This window comes from Hoplias malabaricus, chromosome 1 (assembly GCF_029633855.1).
Source record: "Hoplias malabaricus isolate fHopMal1 chromosome 1, fHopMal1.hap1, whole genome shotgun sequence".
NCBI classification, from domain to species: Eukaryota; Metazoa; Chordata; class Actinopteri; order Characiformes; family Erythrinidae; genus Hoplias; species Hoplias malabaricus.
The window spans coordinates 81,135,896-81,154,242 of NC_089800.1; the positions used below are offsets into that span (position 1 = coordinate 81,135,896).

At 41.6% G+C, this 18,347-nt stretch overlaps 1 protein-coding gene across 1 annotated transcript in view; it reads right to left on the bottom strand.

The window, feature by feature from the left end:
- Positions 1–718: 718 nt before the first annotated feature.
- eipr1 (EARP complex and GARP complex interacting protein 1) overlaps positions 719–18,347 on the bottom strand; it is a 43,891-nt gene continuing 26,262 nt past the window's right edge. The window contains exons 7-9 of the mRNA XM_066684848.1: positions 7,685–7,852; positions 4,645–4,812; positions 719–2,694 (exon numbers count right to left, since the gene is read on the bottom strand). Of these exons, the coding sequence (XP_066540945.1) occupies positions 2,520–2,694; positions 4,645–4,812; positions 7,685–7,852 (511 nt within the window). The 3' untranslated portion in view covers positions 719–2,519. The remainder of the gene's footprint in view (positions 2,695–4,644; positions 4,813–7,684; positions 7,853–18,347) is intronic.

The following is an 18,347-nucleotide window of genomic DNA, read 5'->3' on the forward strand; positions in this document are numbered from 1 at the left end:
CACAAACACCTGTGAAGCTAAACATCCCACCCCATTATGGTGCCTTGAAAGCAGGAAGAGCACTGTGTAACTAAAATGTGAGAAAATTAGAGAAAGAAACAGGCGGAGAGAAGAGAAGAGAGATGTGGAGAATAAGCAGAGAATTAACAATTGGGAAAGAGAAAATGAAAGTGATTAACAGAAAAAGGAAAGAAAGAATGAAAAAGTGCAGAGGTGAGGAGTGTGAGGCAGAGTGAAGAGAAGCAAGAACTGAAAGACAGGGGAACGAAAGAGTAGGGAGCACACAGATCTAAAGTGAGACACAGTCCCTAAACTCACAACCCATTTTAACCTCTGTACCATCAGTAGCAGAGAGAAAATGCAGTGTGTTTCTGTGCTGAATACAAAGTGTGTGTGTGTGTGTGTGTAATGATGGCATTAGGAATTCAGTAGAGTCATCCCATAGGCCCCATTGCACAAGCATAAGACACCCCCCCACCCCCCGTCCTCCCGCGAGCCCACATCCACAGTCAAGCTGCAATTAAAACAGCTTGTCACAGAGAGCCGCTTTAATGAACACTCGCACTGTCACAAGAGCATAACGTCAACTCTTAACCCCGTTTACACTGGAACTCAGTGAGGAAGAGGAGGAAAGCGTATGATGAAGGGCATGTTAGGAATTCAGCAAGGCTGAAAAAGGCACCATCTTTCATCATTAAAACTGTTTTTATTTGGAATGTACAGGGGCAATTAAATTTCATCAGATGTTCCCACACTTTTGTCAAAATATGCAAGGTCAGTATGTATTCAATTCCTCTTCAGGTACCGAGAATTCCTTTCACAACTCCTCGGAGCACAGAACTCATATAAACATGCGCACAGGGATTTAACCACAAACCTTTCATATCAGCAGGTTTCGGCAGCAGAACTGGAAAAGTTCCTGAGAGAATGAAAATGCTTTCCACATGCCAAGCTAAATAAATAGCACCAGTCAAAAGTTCAGAGACTCTTAGCTGTCCAAGCGTAACACAAGTTATTAGAGCATGTCAAAAAAGGAAGAAAAAAAAAAACCTTATGCTCATTTACACCATGAAAATATTTGGAAACAAACCAGTGTCCTCAAAATTTTGACGATATTTTATTTACCTTTCACACATCCAAATAAATACTGTCAGTCAAAAGTTTGGGGACAAATTTTGTTGCAAAATCTCGGTACAAATTATTATTTTCATTATTATTATTAATATTATTTAATTGACATGCTGCAGTAAGTTTTAACCTGCTACATACTAACCTGTGTTGCCCTGTAATGGACTGGTGCGCTTATGAATCCAGGTGCTTGAAGTGGATAAGCGATTACAAAATACAGAGAATGAAAATACCTGGCACTATTAACCATGTGCTCTCAAATCTTCATTCATTCATTATCTGTGACTGCTTATCCAATTCAGGGTCGCGGTGGGTCCAGCGCCTACCTGGAATCATTGGGCGCAAGGCGGGAATACAACCTGGAGGGGGCGCCAGTCCTTCACAGGGCAACACAGACACACACACACATTCACTCACACCTACGGACACTTTTGAGTCGCCAATCCATCTACCAACGTGTGTTTTTTTTTTTGGACTGTGGGAGGGAACCGGAGCACCCGGAGGAAACCCACGCAGACACAGGGAGAACACACCACACTCCTCACAGACAGTCACCAGGAGCGGGAATCAAACCCACAACCTCCAGGCCCCTGGAGCTGTGTGACTGCGACACTACCTGCTGCACCACCGTGCCGCCCGCTCTCAAATCTATTGTATTTAAAATTATGCGCTCCAAATCATTTGAATTGTGACATAGAAAATCAAATATTGATAAAATTCAAAAGGACATAAACTGCCCCTAAACTTTTGACAGCCAGCATCACACTACAACCGATGTCTGGTGGTGCACAGACATTCCTTGATGTTAGCTCATTTAAAGTTTAAGGTGGACTCCTTGGTCTCCTCTGCCCTCATGGCCAAGGCTGTTAGCTATTCCTTGTAGCGTGGTCAGTCTGAAGGGAGTTGAGTGGGAGAAAGTAAAGGAGAGTGGGAGAGTAAGTGTGGAGGCTGCAGCCGAGTGGCCTGCTGTGCTGGGCTCCCCTTGGCCAGCCTTTCTCCATGACTGCACTTTGTACTCAGTGGTGGGGCTGGAGCCAGGCGCTGGGAGCCCGAGGCTGGCCGAGATGAAGCGAGCCTGGGCCTCGCTAACACGACCAGTGCTGGCTATGAACAAGAGGAGCTTTTTCAAAGACAAACGCCACTCCATGCCCTGCAGCCCTTTTGCCTTCAAACAGCCCCCAAGCCATCCCACTGCTCCCTGGGACTGCCTTTAATTAGTAGTGTTAATAGCTGATGCGTGGTTTGTGCAGATATATTCCAAATCATGCTTTCCCGGCCTGTCGTCTCTTTCCTCCTTTTTTTTTTTTTGTCTCCTTATTTTTTACGTTTTCTCACATTAATTTCCCTCATCCCTCACATTCAGCAGTGTAGAATGGCTTTAATCAGTCCCCCTACAGTAAGATGCGGTATTTCAGGGCCCTGGGCACCCTGTTAATGACCAGTCTGCCATCATAACTCAGGGAGGCGAAAAGCCAGGGGTCAGCTGAAGACCACTCCACTGCATACACACTGTCCTCGTGCTCCTCATAAGTAGCGATGATGCTGTCCTGCAGCGGTTCTTTGCTCCTGTGCACAAGAAACACAGTTTCAGTTATACACCTATGCAGACACAAATTTTAAAAAGCTATTCCTTCTTTTACAGGGTATTGAAAGAACTATAGCTCCCCTAGGGCTTCATGTTGTATATTGGTATCTGTGAGAAAATGTAACATAAGTACATCATAGTCCATGCTATGATTTACATATGTTACATTTTCTCACAGATTTCATTCATTCATTCATTCATTATCTGTAACCCTTATCCAGTTCAGGGTCATGGTGGGTCCGGAGCCTACCTGGAATCATTGGGCGCAAGGCGGGAATACACCCTGGAGGGGGCGCCAGTCCTTCACAGGGCAACACAGACACACAGACACACCTACAGACACGTTTGAGTCACCAATCCATCTACCAACGTGTGTTTTTGGACTGTGGGAGGAAACCGGAGCACCCGGAGGAAACCCACACGGACACAGGGAGAACACACCAACTCCTCACAGACAGTCACCCGGAGCGGGAAACAAACCCACAACCTCCAGGCCCCTGGAGCTGTGTGACTGCAACACTACCTGCTGCACCACCGTGCCGCCCCTTCACAGATTTCAATATCTATCAAAAGTCAACTTAATATTGAAGAGGGCTGTGTGATTAATCGAAAATGAATCAAAATCGACAAATCTCGCCTATATCGATTATAACGATTATTTTTATTCTGTTATGTCCCCACTGTGTGTTCATGTACTCTCTCTTTTAAACCACGCTACCGAGCTGAAGTCACGTGTTTGTGCCCCTATCTGCCACATGGAAGCAACCAAAATGCAGAGGCGACTGAGCGACTTGAAGCAGCTCATACCAAAGAAAAACACAGCATCTGTGTGTGCTGTTTTCACAACCCAAAGGACGTGCTGTGTTTTGACTATATTTAAGACAAAAAGAAGTCAAATGTAAATGCTGAGAAAAAACTGTTTCAGCGACCAAAGCAAAATCACACTCCAAATACCAACAGTGCTCAGAAAACAAGAGAGGAACAAGCTCCCAGCAACATTAGAAAACATATCCCATATTAAACACTGGAGCAGATTTACAGTACAAGCCTCATCACTGAACTATGAGGGTGAAAAATACAAAAAAAAATCGTTCAATAATCGTAATCGTGGTAAAATGTACAATTAATCGTGACACTGATTTGCGCTCATGTTGCCCAGCACTGTTATTGACACTATAACCTACTATTTTATGTAGTGTTAATTTTTTAATTAAAACAAAGGCCTTTCTTTACATTATTTATACGTTGTATGTCCAATGCACTGTACATTTTGAAACTCAAAACTTTAGAACAATATTTGAAGTCAAATTAAAAGATTTTACATTTAGATCTTTTTTCCTTATGTTATTTTTTTGGAGACGTTATGATTTTTACAAAAAATTAGCTCAATGTCACCGCATATATTTCTAAGACAGTGTGAAATCTTTTAACTTTCTAAATAAGACCAAGCTTTGGAATGCTTTATGCTTTGCCTTGCTTTTAATATGAACTTCAAATCTGCACATTGTAGAGTCAGGAAAAAAAAATACAAGCTTTAAAAAAAACAATTTATCACAGCATTAAAGTAAGATCTATGAACAGCATGGAACAACAGTGTGTCCAGAAATTCCATGCATGTCTATTTAAATCTGACAGCTACCCCCCTGTAATCTGTAATCTGTAATGCATGCACGCTTTGCCTGAATATACATAAAGTTAATCATGTTTTCTGTGGATTTGTGGTTATTGTTGTTGCTTATCTACCACATGACTCACACTGATATTGTTCATATTGTTACTGCTATTACATCGCAGCTGTCAATGGCCTGGGAGAATGTGGAGAATAATAAAGGAGGACAAACAGAAATCTATACGCTTTTACAGGAGACATGGGGGACAGAGGGAAGGAGCGAACAAGGAAGAGAGAGAGAGAGAGAGAAAGATAGGCATACTTTTCTTCATGATGAGTCTCCTCACTGTCACTGAGGTCATCGTCGTCCACTAGGTGGCCGAAGGGCTCGGAGGAGATGGACACCATGTTGGACAGAATCACCCTGCTGTCACTGCTGGCCGTAAGCAGCAGCTGGTCGTGCGAGTGGTTGTACCTGACACTCCAAACCCTAGAACACAAACACATTCAGGTGGAAACATACCAATAGAAGCAATAGGACAAGCATATTTGGTTCCTTAAAGAGAATTTTTTGAATGTGTTTTTAATTTTTTGCAGGAAATCACCTGGGTTTGCACTCTGTCTGCAGTATATGAAACAAACAGGTCATTACAATGAATATCTATCTCTATACACAGGTAAGAACTGAAAACACACTGATTTAAAACTTTGTAATGTTGTCAAAACTCAAATAATGTTTTAAAGGCTGGTAAAAGATAACATGACAATTATGAATTATGACAATCAATGATTATATATATATAACTGGTGTAATACAGGGGGTCATGTGGGAGGACAAACAAACAAAAACTATATACTGATACAAATCAAGGCACAGCGTTCATGGAGCAGTGGCAAAAGAAGATGGTGTTTGATGCCACAATGTAGAGTACCAGTCAAAAGTTTGGACCCATGTTCTCATTAGTCATTGGTGGAATACAGCTATTCACTGTTTACAACTGTGTACCAGCCCTAACTCTACACAGCCCAAGTTATGGTCTCAAACACATTAAGAAGGCGAGCAGTTCTACAGATTAACTCTTGATGAGGCCACAGTTGTTCACTGAAAACCATTCCAGGTGACAACCTCATGAAGCTGATTGAGAGAACAACATGTGTGCACAAATCTGTTATCAAAGCAAAAGGTGGCTACCTTGAAGAATCTAAGGTATAAAACGTTTTTGTTTACTAAATAATTCCAAATATGTTCCTTCATAGTTTTAATGTCTTCCATATTCATTTACAATGTAGAAAATATAAAAAAAACAAGAAAAAGTACATTCACAATATGTGGAAAATGGCCCAAAACAAAGGAAACCCTCCATGACTGGGTGTGTCCAAACATTTGACTAAGACTGTCCAAGATTAATCATCATGTGCAGATCCAAAAACCAAACATCCTTCCTCACTAAAGTCACAATTTACATGTTTCTACAGCAGCAAGAGACAGGAATCAAATAAAAACAAACCACGCAGTTCCAACTGCCAAACATGCTCAGAAGGGTTTGTGTGCACCACTCTGTAGTGGCTGCATTTTCTAAATTTCTGTATGTTACATGTGGATTGATTTGGTTGAAATTGGCTGAGTTGCTGTAAATATTTCTCTCACTGCTGCTGTAGACCTACAATGGCTTCCCTATTGGAGATGTATTACTAGTTGAATTGGGGATGTTGCAAAATGATTTTCATCCCAAAAAATGGAGGCCACACTGTGAAAGAGGTTAAGAAACCCTGGTGTAATATCACAAATTACAATAACAAATTACAAGAACTAAACAAGGCAAAAATATTAGTTATTTCAAGAAAAAATAATGAAAACCCCCCCCCCAAAAATCCCTTCTTTTTTGTACTTCATGTATTCATCTGCATACAGAACCCAACATTGCTCTGAAATTCACCAGCTGAACTTGTCTCTTAATTCTGTTCCATCCAAAACCCCAGTTCTTCCACCTCTCGTTGCTCACTTTTTCATCTTGTTTTTCTACCTCAGTAATGTTCCCTCTCTTGCTCTTTCTCACTCTTGCTAGCTCTCTCTCTCTAAGCCTCAGGCATGGCTCAGGAGGCGCTCCCAGCCCCTCATAGAAGGGGATTGTAGGAGGATAACTCGGCTGTCGACAGCAAAATCTGGCTCAGTCAACCCTGCTCCCTCAGCCTAACTAATCTGCCTCCATCCCAAAATATTCCCTAATACCTCCGCCCCAAGGCTCAGCCAAGCCCTCGCTGCCAACAGAACAAATGAGAAAAACACATAGACAGCGGCCCGGTGCAGGTTTGTAATTTCCTATCTAAATGGGATCAAAACTGGGCTGTTATTGATACAATGCCTCTATGTTTTTAAAAGATAACATCCAATGTCTGACATTTTATCATGTAGTGATTTGTGTGTGGGGGAGTGAGTGCCTGGCCAGGAACGCAAACTGTGACTCTGAATTACACTCAGTCTTTCAAAGACAAATACAATCACACATGATACCACTAAGAGAGACACTAAGATTTCGTCAATCAGAAGACTGCTATGTCAAATTACTTTGCCAACAAATGTAAGAACTCATAAACCTAAAGCGTTAAAGCTACGTAGAAACGTACCTGTACAATATTAATTTTAGGATAAAATATTCTTAAGATTGAAATGAGAATCATTAATTAAGAATCTATTCAGAGTACCATTACCTGTATAACCCAATCACTGTTTTCTATGCCATATTTTACCTTTAAATTTGCTGATGTAGTAATACCCTTGGCACAAACTAGAATTCACGAGTCAGTCATCTGAATGTTGGTAATGTATTTAAGTGTCAGACTCAATGTGACACTAATAATACACAACACATTTGTTGCTGTTAGAACAAACTCTTGAATCTCCGTTTCTGATTTTCAACATAATTTTAAAAACACCCATGTGCAGCTTCCACTGTCAAAATGAGGAATGAGAGAGTAATATTTTTACATTAACATACACTGAAGGCTAAGGGTTCTTCATTCTCCTGTAATGTTGCTTCTTTTGGAAATACAATGCTGTTCTGACACTGACAACATAAATCTCGCATGTAGGTACACATGCCCACACATGCATGTCTTCAGTGTGATTTGGGTGTACAAGTCAAAGCTGATAATCCTTTGTTTGTATGGGTGGTTATGCATGAGCTCAAATTCATTTGCTTTTACGCACAACCGCTCATCTTATCTATATGAACCTGTATGTGTTTACACTTCATATATTCATGCTTACTCTGTGACTTATCACTCCTTTGTGTGTGTGTGTGTGTGTGTGTGTGTGTGTGTGTGTTTGTGTGTGTGTGTGTGTGTGTGTGTGTGTGTCTAACCAGTGTGAGTGCTCCTCCAGTGTTTTGACGGGCTCGTTGATATGCCTCACATCCCAGAACTTGACCTTACAGTCGTCTCCGCAGCTGGCCAAGTAGTACTGCTTGTTGGGGTTGAAGTCCAAGTCTCGCACCAGCTGCCCATGGGCATTCTCTATACAGTAGATCTGACTGAGAGAGAGAGAGAGAGAGAGGGGGAAGCAAAAACTGATCAAATGATGCCAATGAACGACAAAGGCAAAGAATGTGGGATTCTTACTGGGAAAAAAAAAGGAGTAAGAAGGACAGATAAACAATAGAGCGAGTGAACGAGCAAGCGAGCGAAAGAGCGAGAGAGAGAGAATGAAATGAGAGGAAAAAGAAGGGAAGGGGAATAGAGAAGACATTATAAGGAAGGGAGAATTAGAGCTGGTTTCATAAAGAAAGAAAGAGGGGGGGCAAGAGAGTAAGAATGAAGATGGGAATAGCAGAAGAAAAAATAAAGTGAAAGGGAGCACAAAAGAAAGAGAGAACGAGACAGAAAATGAAAGAGAAGAGATCTGGAGAGAGGGGAGAAAGAGGAAAGAGTGAAAAGAGTGAGAGAAAGAGAGAGGAGAGGGAGAGAAGGAAGGACGGATAGCCAGAAAGGGGAGAGAGGAAATAGAAAAAATAAAAAAAATGAAAGAGAAGAATGAGAAAAAGATAGAGAGTGAAAAGAGAGAGATATAGAGGGAGAGAGAAAGAGAGAGAGAGTGAGAAAGAGTTCTCATGAATCAAAAACAGTCTGGTCCTCTAGCTGTGAAGGCCAAACTTCTATCTCAGATCATATAAAATTGTGACACGCCATAAAGCACAGGAGGCAGTGGTCCTCATGCAAGGTGATGACTTTCAGAACTGTGTGTGTGCGGGGGTCTCGCAGAAGCTTGTAAAAGGCACTGGGCGTATATATGGAGGGCTGTGTTTTAGACATCTGTGCTTGGTCTGAATGATCTCTGTTTCATTAGTATGGGCGAGTGACAGGGCACCCCCGGCACACTGCACCCTGCTCTCTCCGGCTATCTCACTGTCCACTGATCTCATTATGCAATTAACATGCTAATTAAAAATCTCATTAAAACTGGAGGTGAAAAAATTTGACCAGAGGGGAGCATGGGGCTTCAATTAGGTCAAGATTAAAGTCTCTATCCCGGCCGTTCCATGGGAGCCGTTGGTTGCTAAGCGGAGGCAAGGGATAAAATGTACCGCCCCATTATGAGGCCACATATAAGCATTAAGACATCAGCAGGCAAAATGTCATCTCCCATCATCTCTTATCATTTTAACACCCAACCAGGAGGGGCTTCTTTTTGATGTAAAATATGTTTCCAAATTTGTTGCGAAAGTTTGCGAAACTCCTCCGCTTCTTTTCATGGTGAGATGCATTTTACCAGTTTGTTGGATCCATGAAAAGTTCCTTTCTCAAAAAATTGGCTTCTGATCTTGTTGAACTCACGTTGTTGACGCATGGTCTCAACCGAGACGGTCCTGAGCGAAGAAAAGCCTGTTCCCCTGGTATGTTGCAGCATTTAATGAAGCCAAGAACAAAGTCCTGATCTTGAAATTTCAGGAACCGTATAAGAACGGCTCTGTTTTGGTTTGGTTTTGGTGGTGTCAGAGTTTGGTGGACTCTCTCTAGGATGAAGGATCTTGCCTTGCATGGACTCTAGCAGTGGCTGGCCGCCCTCAGCACCCTCTCGATGGCCAAACAACAGCAAACTCTTCAATCGGCTAAAATTTTCGAGGTCTTTAGTTTTGTATTCCAGGTATGTCATTTGTTTCATTGCGCTGGTTAGTTTAGCCTCGTTTGTTTTCCAGGTGCTATTCTGCCAACATTATTCAGTTTTCAGCCTCTTTTATCCGTGGAGTATTGGCAGAAACATTTTGTTTCATTTCCAACATATTACTTTCCAAAGCAGTGACAGAGCTGGCCAGCTTACCCATGCGGTCATCTCCACTGTGGAATTTGGACCTAAATTCTCCAAAATCTGAGTAACTTTAGTTCAGCTACTACTGCCATTAGGTCCCCCATGTTGTTGATAGCTTCCTTGTCTTGTTCTGTCGGTGTAATTTTTGTAATTTTGAAAACGTCATAGTTTTTGATTGTAGTTGTTTTTTACATACTCTTAGTTGGTATTTCTAACTTGGGGTTTTGAAGCTCTTTAGTGCAAGTCTCTCCGGAGATTCCACACTAAGCTGCCATATTGGTTCATGGCTCCATAATTAGAGGGTTCTTTGCATTGTGAATGGGTTCTTCAGATTGATGAATAATGCGCAATAGATAGTAAAGGCTCCGATATTGCAAATAAAGGGGTTTTTCTATTGCTACGATGTCAAGCCCCTCTGGTCCAAAAACACACCTTGGTAGGTGGATTGGCTACTCACAAGTGTCCATAGGTGTGAATGAATTTGTGAGTGTGTTTTGTCTTGTGAAGGTGTGGTGACCCCTCCAGGGTGTTATCCCACCTTAAACTCAGTAATTCCAGGTAGGCTCCGGACCTACCTGAGCATTTATAGGGCATTTATAATTTTTTGAGGGTGCTGCTGGATGTCACTTTTTGTAGTTAATTGATGTAAGGTTAGTTTGTTGGTGGTAGATTTGTTATTTGAAAAATACAACAGTTACACTTTAGGCCAAAAGGTAAGGCAATGCTTGTCTAACCTAGCAACTGTTGCTATGAAAAATACACATTTGTACGTGGAACATGGAGAGGTCAACTGGAGGCGAATAAGCTTGTTTTAGATTCAGTACACTGAACCATACATGCCGCTGGCAACCTTTGCCCATGAGGAGGGTCGCAATCTGTATCCTAACCCCTCTCCCACTTCTCTCTCTCTCTCTCTCTCTCTCTCTCTCTCTCTCTCTCTCTCTGGCTGGGGAAATGGAGCAAGAAATTGGGTTAGCTGCGCTGCTTCCGAGCCCGCCATGCTTGCAAATCTGAAAAAGGGATCCGATTAGGCAAAGCCCATGCTGAACCTTGATTCAAGAACACACTCCACAAAAAGTGACGGGGATTAGGACACTTTCACCCGTAAGCCCCTGGACATGGCACAGTCCAATCGGCAGAGCCCACCCCTACCTTCATTTGTGGCCACAGCAGTCTCTCCAAACCCCCTCCCCTTTCCCACCCTGCGGTCAGCTGTTAGCTAGCGCTGTGGTGGTGAATGGAGATCCAGACGCATTTCCGCAATGCTCACCAAGCCTGATCCCTGTTGCCATGACAACAGCCAGGCCGTGAAAAAAGAAAAAAATAAATATCACACGTCTCGCTGAAAGAAGGCTCTAGTCAGAATGGGGAGGTTAAAAGCTGATGCCTGCTTTAGCATACAGAGCACAAGACAGGGTTAAAAAAAAAGAACCCTTGTGTGGGTGGCACACGTTTTTCAAAAAAGCGCCTAAACGCTCTCGAGGCAGTGAAGTTTAAAAAGGTCAGGGAAGATCAGACTGACAGCAGGAAAGATCAGAGACCAGAGTTCATGAGCCGACCTGCCGCAGCACCTCAGAGCTCCGTTAGCGCTTTTCTACCAAAGGAACTCTGGTTCATGAACGGGTCCCGTTCTTGATTCTTTGGAATCTTAGTGCTCTCCGGTGAACTGGTCCTTGATTCTACCAGTTTAGGTGGGAACCACGGATACGTCACCAGCCGGGGGGTGTTGAGGGGGTGATAGGTTCACAGAAAAATGATCAGAGTCACTATTTATTTTTTCTTTACAGCAGGTTCAGAGTGAGATATAATATGTGCATAAATGCTGCAGAGTTCTGAGCTCTCCTGCTGAGCAGCGGAGGAAAGTAGCCAACGCAGAGCTGCTCTTGCTAATGTGCCTTGTGTAGCGCTAAACACAGCCCCAGAACACACACAAACGGAGCATGTTCCTGGTTTTTCCTCCATTATTTATTGTATAACACACTGTAAATAACCACATCCAGCTCTACTGCGCCATAATGCTTTACTTGAGGTTCTGAGCTCTCTCTTGAGTTTCTGAGGTTCAACACGCCCACGGATGACATCACAGTTTGCACTGAGGAACCAACCCTTTTTTGGTTCCTCATTGGTGGAAAAGCGCCATTTTGTGCATCAAAAAATGTGGACAGCAACGTATCTGAAGATTAATCACATTGATTAAAATTACAATAGGGAAGTTTTTCTTTAAAACACATATAGCTAATTAATTCATATAGCTAAGGAAATATGTAAATTGAAAAACAAATTAAAAAGTGGGTCTGATCAGCAGGAGAATCCTTTCAGAATCTACTTTGCAGTGGTCTTGTTGGAATCTATTTGGAGCTTTGAGAAAAACAGTGACGTTTTCACAGAATATGGGCTGCTGACGTCAGTGTGGAGCAGATTTGGAGCTGTCGAGTTGGAACTGCTCTTGTAGGACAGGCATTAAATCCTGTAACTTCACTGTTCTTTTCTCCCCTCAGTTGCCTTAAGCCAGTACAGACATACCTTTTTAATTGAACAAATTCAATACAAGAACCTATTATTCAACCTCTCTTCACAGTGAGGAAATTTCACTACATCCAAAGTGTAGGCATAGTTCAGACATTCATTCTAGAGGAACTTACAGTATCAGAACTGTTTACAGAGGTTATGATGCTTCTCCTACAGAAAGCTATTACATGAAATAGCTACAGGTATACTGCTCATAGTCTTGAAAGCGGTATGTAAGTTCTGATATAAGATTTGGCTTGCAACATAAGTTTTGTCAGACAGCATAGAGTGGCAGTCTAGAAGAGGCTTTTTATATTTGAGGCTGACAGAATAAATGAGTGAGAGAGATTGTAGGAGGTGGGGGTAATCACGTCAGAGTTAACTTGCTGAGCAAATTTTAATAACCCTGCAGAGAGGGCACAGTGAGATTTATTCACCCAGAGATGCTCAAGGAGTGGTCTTATATATATCCATGCCGGGCAGAGAAAAAGCAGGCAAAACTTCTTGGCGGTGTCTTTGCTCTTGTTGACAAATGTGTGACTCAGATCAGGCAAACAATGACAACACCATTATTTGATTAATTTGCACAAAACAGAAACCTTAACATAACTCTGTGTTACGTGTTTCAGCATTCAAGGTTTTACGTGGGTTTTACATAAATGATCTCTACGTGATTCACGATGAGCTGGATTCACTCTGTCTGGTGAATTAAAGTGCAGTGTTAAAGCCATTTTAACGCACTTAGCCTTGGCCAAAGCAGGAAAGCATGTGCCATTTGCACTTGAAAGTGGCTGAATGGAGCCAGGGTGGCTGTTATCAATCACATTTCTCCAGTGCATCTACAGCAACTGCCACAATCACACTGTAAACTGTTTATGGTGAACTGCATTGTAAGGTCAGGTGTTAATTTTAATTCCCTGAGGTTATGACACATTCACAACAAAATATATAGCAGCACTGCAGATGATTTATAAGCACTTATGGCCAGGTTCTATGTTTCTAAGTATAAATAGGTAGTTTATGAAGGGAGCTTTTGACTCTGATGCAGTTATAGGCAGCATTTCATGGAAAACTTAATGTTCTCCCTTTTAATTTGATGTACAATGTAGGCATATTGTCTATTGTTTATTACATCATCTACACTAATTAAATGTACTTCACATTGTATAAAAATGTCATGATAAATGGACTAGTGGAAATGCTCCAAATTTTGGTGATACATATTTTCTGTGGACAGCAACAATATATTTGTTGTTTTTAAAACAAATATATTGTTGCTGCCAACAGAAAATACGTATGTGTTGTTTCTACAAGTTTCAAAATGTACCATTAACTCTTCTGCCCAATCATACCTGCTCTATGGTGGACCTGTGGGGTCCTGACCATTGAAGAACTGCATGTAATGAGGATAAGAATGTATACAGAGAAACAGACAGACTACAGTCTGTAATTGTAGAACTACAAAGTGCTCCTGTACGGTCAATGGAGCTGATAAAAGGGACTACGCGAATACATACAAAGGTAAGTGTTCCTAATCCAGTGATTGTTCAGTGTATATTCTCCAGCAGTTCAGCATCACCCAGTCATGATAAATTTATAAGATGTCTTGCAGACTGTCGCGCTTTTTAAACTGAGGCAAATACAGGGCCACCAATCAGAACAGAAGTAATTTGCATTTAATCAGTCACAGATGCAGCCAGTTTAATCTAATGTAAAAAATACAGGAGGTCCTCGGGTTCCGTCAGTCCTGAGTTACGATGTTTCGTGGTTACGACACATCTCCCATTTACTGTATAAAGCCTTGTTTCGACTTAAGTGGTTTTGCGTCGTAAACGTCGTAACGTGAACTTCGTGTTTGGTGTGCGCGGCGGAAGAATACACGGTTACGCGGATCAGGACCGAGGAGGATAGGTGTTAGGATAGGATAAGTGCTTACAGTATGTTATTTACGTACAGTATTTACGTATGTTCCAACTTACACCGAAGATTTTCGGTTTACGATGCGACGTAGGAACGGATCAACATCGTAAGTCGAGGACACCCTTTATACATATATTTGTTACATAAATCCACAAAAAATGTGACATTCAGAGAGAAACAGAGAAAACAGGGAAATGTAGGATGTGGGGCCTGTTTTTTAGGAGGCCTACAATCTACTAAAAATATAATTTTACTAAACAATGTGCACATGCTCGACTTCTGTGCAGGCCTGGGTTTGTTTCATTAAAGACACTGATCCCAAATAATCATCAGCTGAATTCTATTATTTTACTCTGCATGCAAATGTGACAAAGCACACAGCAAGGGCAATTTAATGAGTTCCTACTTTGCATCCATCTCAGCTAGTGCAATTTCAATTGCTTTTCCGCAATACATCCAAACCAATAGATCAAACTATTAATGCAAATGATCCCAAAGCAATGTCACAAAATGCTGGAAACCCAGGTTCAGTCTCTCAAATAAACACACTCAAAACACACACACACTCGTTCTCTCTCTCACTGCTTATTCACCCACAGACTGTCCTTCCCTCTCTCTCTCTCTGGTGAAAGCTTCACTGCAGCATACTGCTCTGTTTCTGTATGCATGGGATGGTGTGTGTGTGCTCGCTGTGGCGTCAGTCCTGACAGCTAACACACAGCGTCGTGTTGCAGGGAGGCGGTGTGTGTGTGTGTGTGTGTGTGTGTGTGTGTGCGTGCACGCAGGCTAGCACTCTCACACTGCGCTTCAGTGGTGCAAGTGTGGCTGCAGACTGATGCACAGAAAGAACATCTAGTGTGAAGTCTCATACAGCTCTGGCCTCCTCTATACACCACCTCACATCACCTGCCTACAAAACCAGCAGCCGCTCAAATACACGTCCAAAAAAAACACCATGCAGAGCATACACTCAGACATTGAAGCAAGATGGATGATGTTTAAATAATCCACAATATTACCCTCATAATACCTTCATCTTTTAACAGCTGAGATAAAAAAATTGTTATATAATTTAAATGGCTCATAGAGGGCTACAGTGCACTCTTCAAATAAAATTGGGTTACAAAAAAGACCCTAAACATGTACAAAACTGAAAACATGCATTCATTCATTCATTATCTGTAAGCGCTTATCCAGTTCAGGGTCGCGGTGGGTCCAGAGTCTACCCGGAAACATTGGGCGCAACGCGGGAATACACCCTGGAGGGGGCACCAGTCCTTCACAGGGCAAAACTAAAAACACATAATTGCAAATGTAACAAACTGCTCTGGTGATGCATCAAAAGTGTTAATTGCACCCCCCTGTGGAAAACCCTTAACATGCTAAATGTGAGTAAGTGAAAAATCCAGATGCAACAACAAGAAGCTACATGCTGCAAATTCAATAAAAAGCAACTTATTTAATTTTCAAAAAATGTTCTATAAATTAAGAAGGTTATTGTATTGCTTTATGTTGTAAATCTACTAGATATTTATCTGAGAATGAAGAAATATCTGATTAGTAAAATTTGTCCAGCTGTATCTTTCTTCATAAAATCTGAGGAGATATGTCTGTAATATGTAGGCCTTGGACGTCATTTCTATTTCTATTTATTTATAATAAGACCCGTGTTTTGATTAATTAAGCGAGCTAATTTAGACCTCAGCAGTATGTAATTCAGCCAAGACATGCTTTGCTTTAGTACCATACCATAGCTATAATGTCAATTGGTTACCATAGCAACCATTCACATTAAATAGCTACAAGCTTTGTTAAGGCAATCTAAGAATACTGGAAATTACAAAGATTATCAGCCTCAAATAAATGCACCTCTTCATAATAAGGTGTATCTTTACAAACAGACATGTTCCATACAGCTCTATGTTTGAACTGCTGAGTACAGAAAGGGGAGCTGTGCTGCACTGTCATCTGCTGTAGTGTGACTTTAAGAGAGCGGCTGTTTTTGACCAGGGCAGTGCTGTTTGGGCTGGCACTCCTCTTGACAAGCCAGCACAGACACTTCGGAGGATGTCTGGATGTGCAGTGGAGCGGAAGAGGACCGCACTCTCTCTGCTAGCACGCAGCTGCTGCACCAACTGGACGCCTGGATACAACTGTGTGTTTGTGGTGATGGCTATGTCTTATTCACACAAATATTCTATATATACACACACACACACACACACACGAAGGTGGAAAATATTAAAGAATATGTCAAACAGAGAAATTGTCTCTTATTGATTAGTACTGTGATATTTAACATTTAACAAAGATAAAGGGAAATTAAGGTAGTGTTTTTTTCTTCAGCAATAGATATGGACAATGCCGCATATTGCAAGTCCAATATATAATTCATTCATTCATTATCTGTAACCCTTATCCAGTTCAGGGTCGCGGTGGGTCCATTGGGTCCTGGAATCATTGGGTGCAAGGCGGGAATACACCCTGGAGGGGGCGCCAGTCCTTCACAGGGCAACACACTCACACACACACATTCACTCACACCTACGGATACTTTTGGGTCGGCAATCCACCTACCAACGTGTGTTTTTGGACTGTGGGAGGAAACCGGAGCACCCGGAGGAAACCCACGCGGACACAGGGAGAACACACCACACTCCTCACAGATAGTCACCCGGAGCGGGAATCAAACCCAAAACCTCCAGGTCCCTGGAGCTGTGTGACTGCGACACCGTGCCACCCCAATATATAATAGAAAAAAAAATATATATATGTATAGTATGATGCAAAATGAGAACATTAAAACAGAGCGTACAAAATGAATTCTCATTCTTCCAGTAAAACTATCCCTTTACACACTATTATCTTGTTTATATCTTCACTGTTGTTTCCTGTTTTGACTTCTCTCCTATCTTTCCTCCCTTAATTGTCCTTGTGGCATACATTGGATTCTGCCTTGAAAAGCCCTCTAGTTTTCTCTGTGGTACTTTCTCCTTTCTTGCATCTCTCTCTCTCTCTCTCTCTCTCTCTCTCTCTCTCTCTCTCTCTCTCTCTCTCTCTCTGTGTTCAGCTGGTATCTCCATTGTCCATCCCTCTCTATCGCTCCTAATCTCTGCTCTATTCCTGCAGTTATCTCCTCCTTCTCACTCTATCTCTCCACTGCTGATCTGTACTCTTCCTCCGTCTCCCTTCCCCACTCCCTCTTTCACCCTCTCAAGGTCTGGCTCTGTGTTATCACAGGGATCAATAGTGCTGTGATTATTATTCCTGCAGTACAGCCCACATGGAGGCTCATTTCATTCCATCACCCATCTGCTCCATATGATTCACTGCACCAGCCCAGCCTCACTAACTGACACACACACACACACACACACACACTCAGGCAGCACCACTGTACAATCACACTAACAGGGAGAAGCCGTGTCTCTATATTGAGATGATGAATATATGAACTAGAACTAACCAAGTAACTTTAAATAGTGATTTAATTATTTCTTTTATGTTCTGACTTTTACAAGTTAGAGAAGGCAAAATACTAGTTTTGTTCCTGTTACTGCTATTCAGCCTTCACCTTATAAGATTAAAAACTTATACATTTCAAGCATTTTACTTAAGGTCAAGGTCAAAAAATCTATTACCCCACAGGAAGAATCATTACATACATACAACACAACTTAATGATTATTAGACTAAAGAAATGTCTGAAGTATAGCACCCTATGCAGAACCTTTCAAAGATATTAATAATTAATTATTAATAATGCATTAATAATTACATCAGGTATTTGGCTAATAACACCTACAAATAAGTGTAACCACAAAATACCTTCAGAAACGAGCAAATATAATTCCAACACATTTGCAGTCATTAAAAAGTCATTTTGAGCTATCTTTATAGCTGTTGTGAGCCGGTTAATTCAAGAACTTCTCATGCCTGTGCATATTATGATAATATAGCATTTACTGCAGAAATGTTCTCTTCATAGGGAGACTGACAACTAATGGCTGGTTAATACCACAGTGACATTAAAGTAATGTTAATTCCTGCTATTGTTATGAGAATAGAGATTCCAGCTTTTTTACTTTTCTTTGTGGTGAAATCAAACATTTGACTAAATACAAGTGTAACGTCAAACATAAACACAGAGGTGCCCACAAAAGAGATTTTAGTGTAAATAACTCCCCCTTGTGGAGAATTTACAGCCTGTCAAATATGGCTTTCTAGTGAGTCCAGCTTGTTTGATCACCTGCACCAGAAGAAAAAATTAGGGCAGATGGATTTAAGGAACAGTG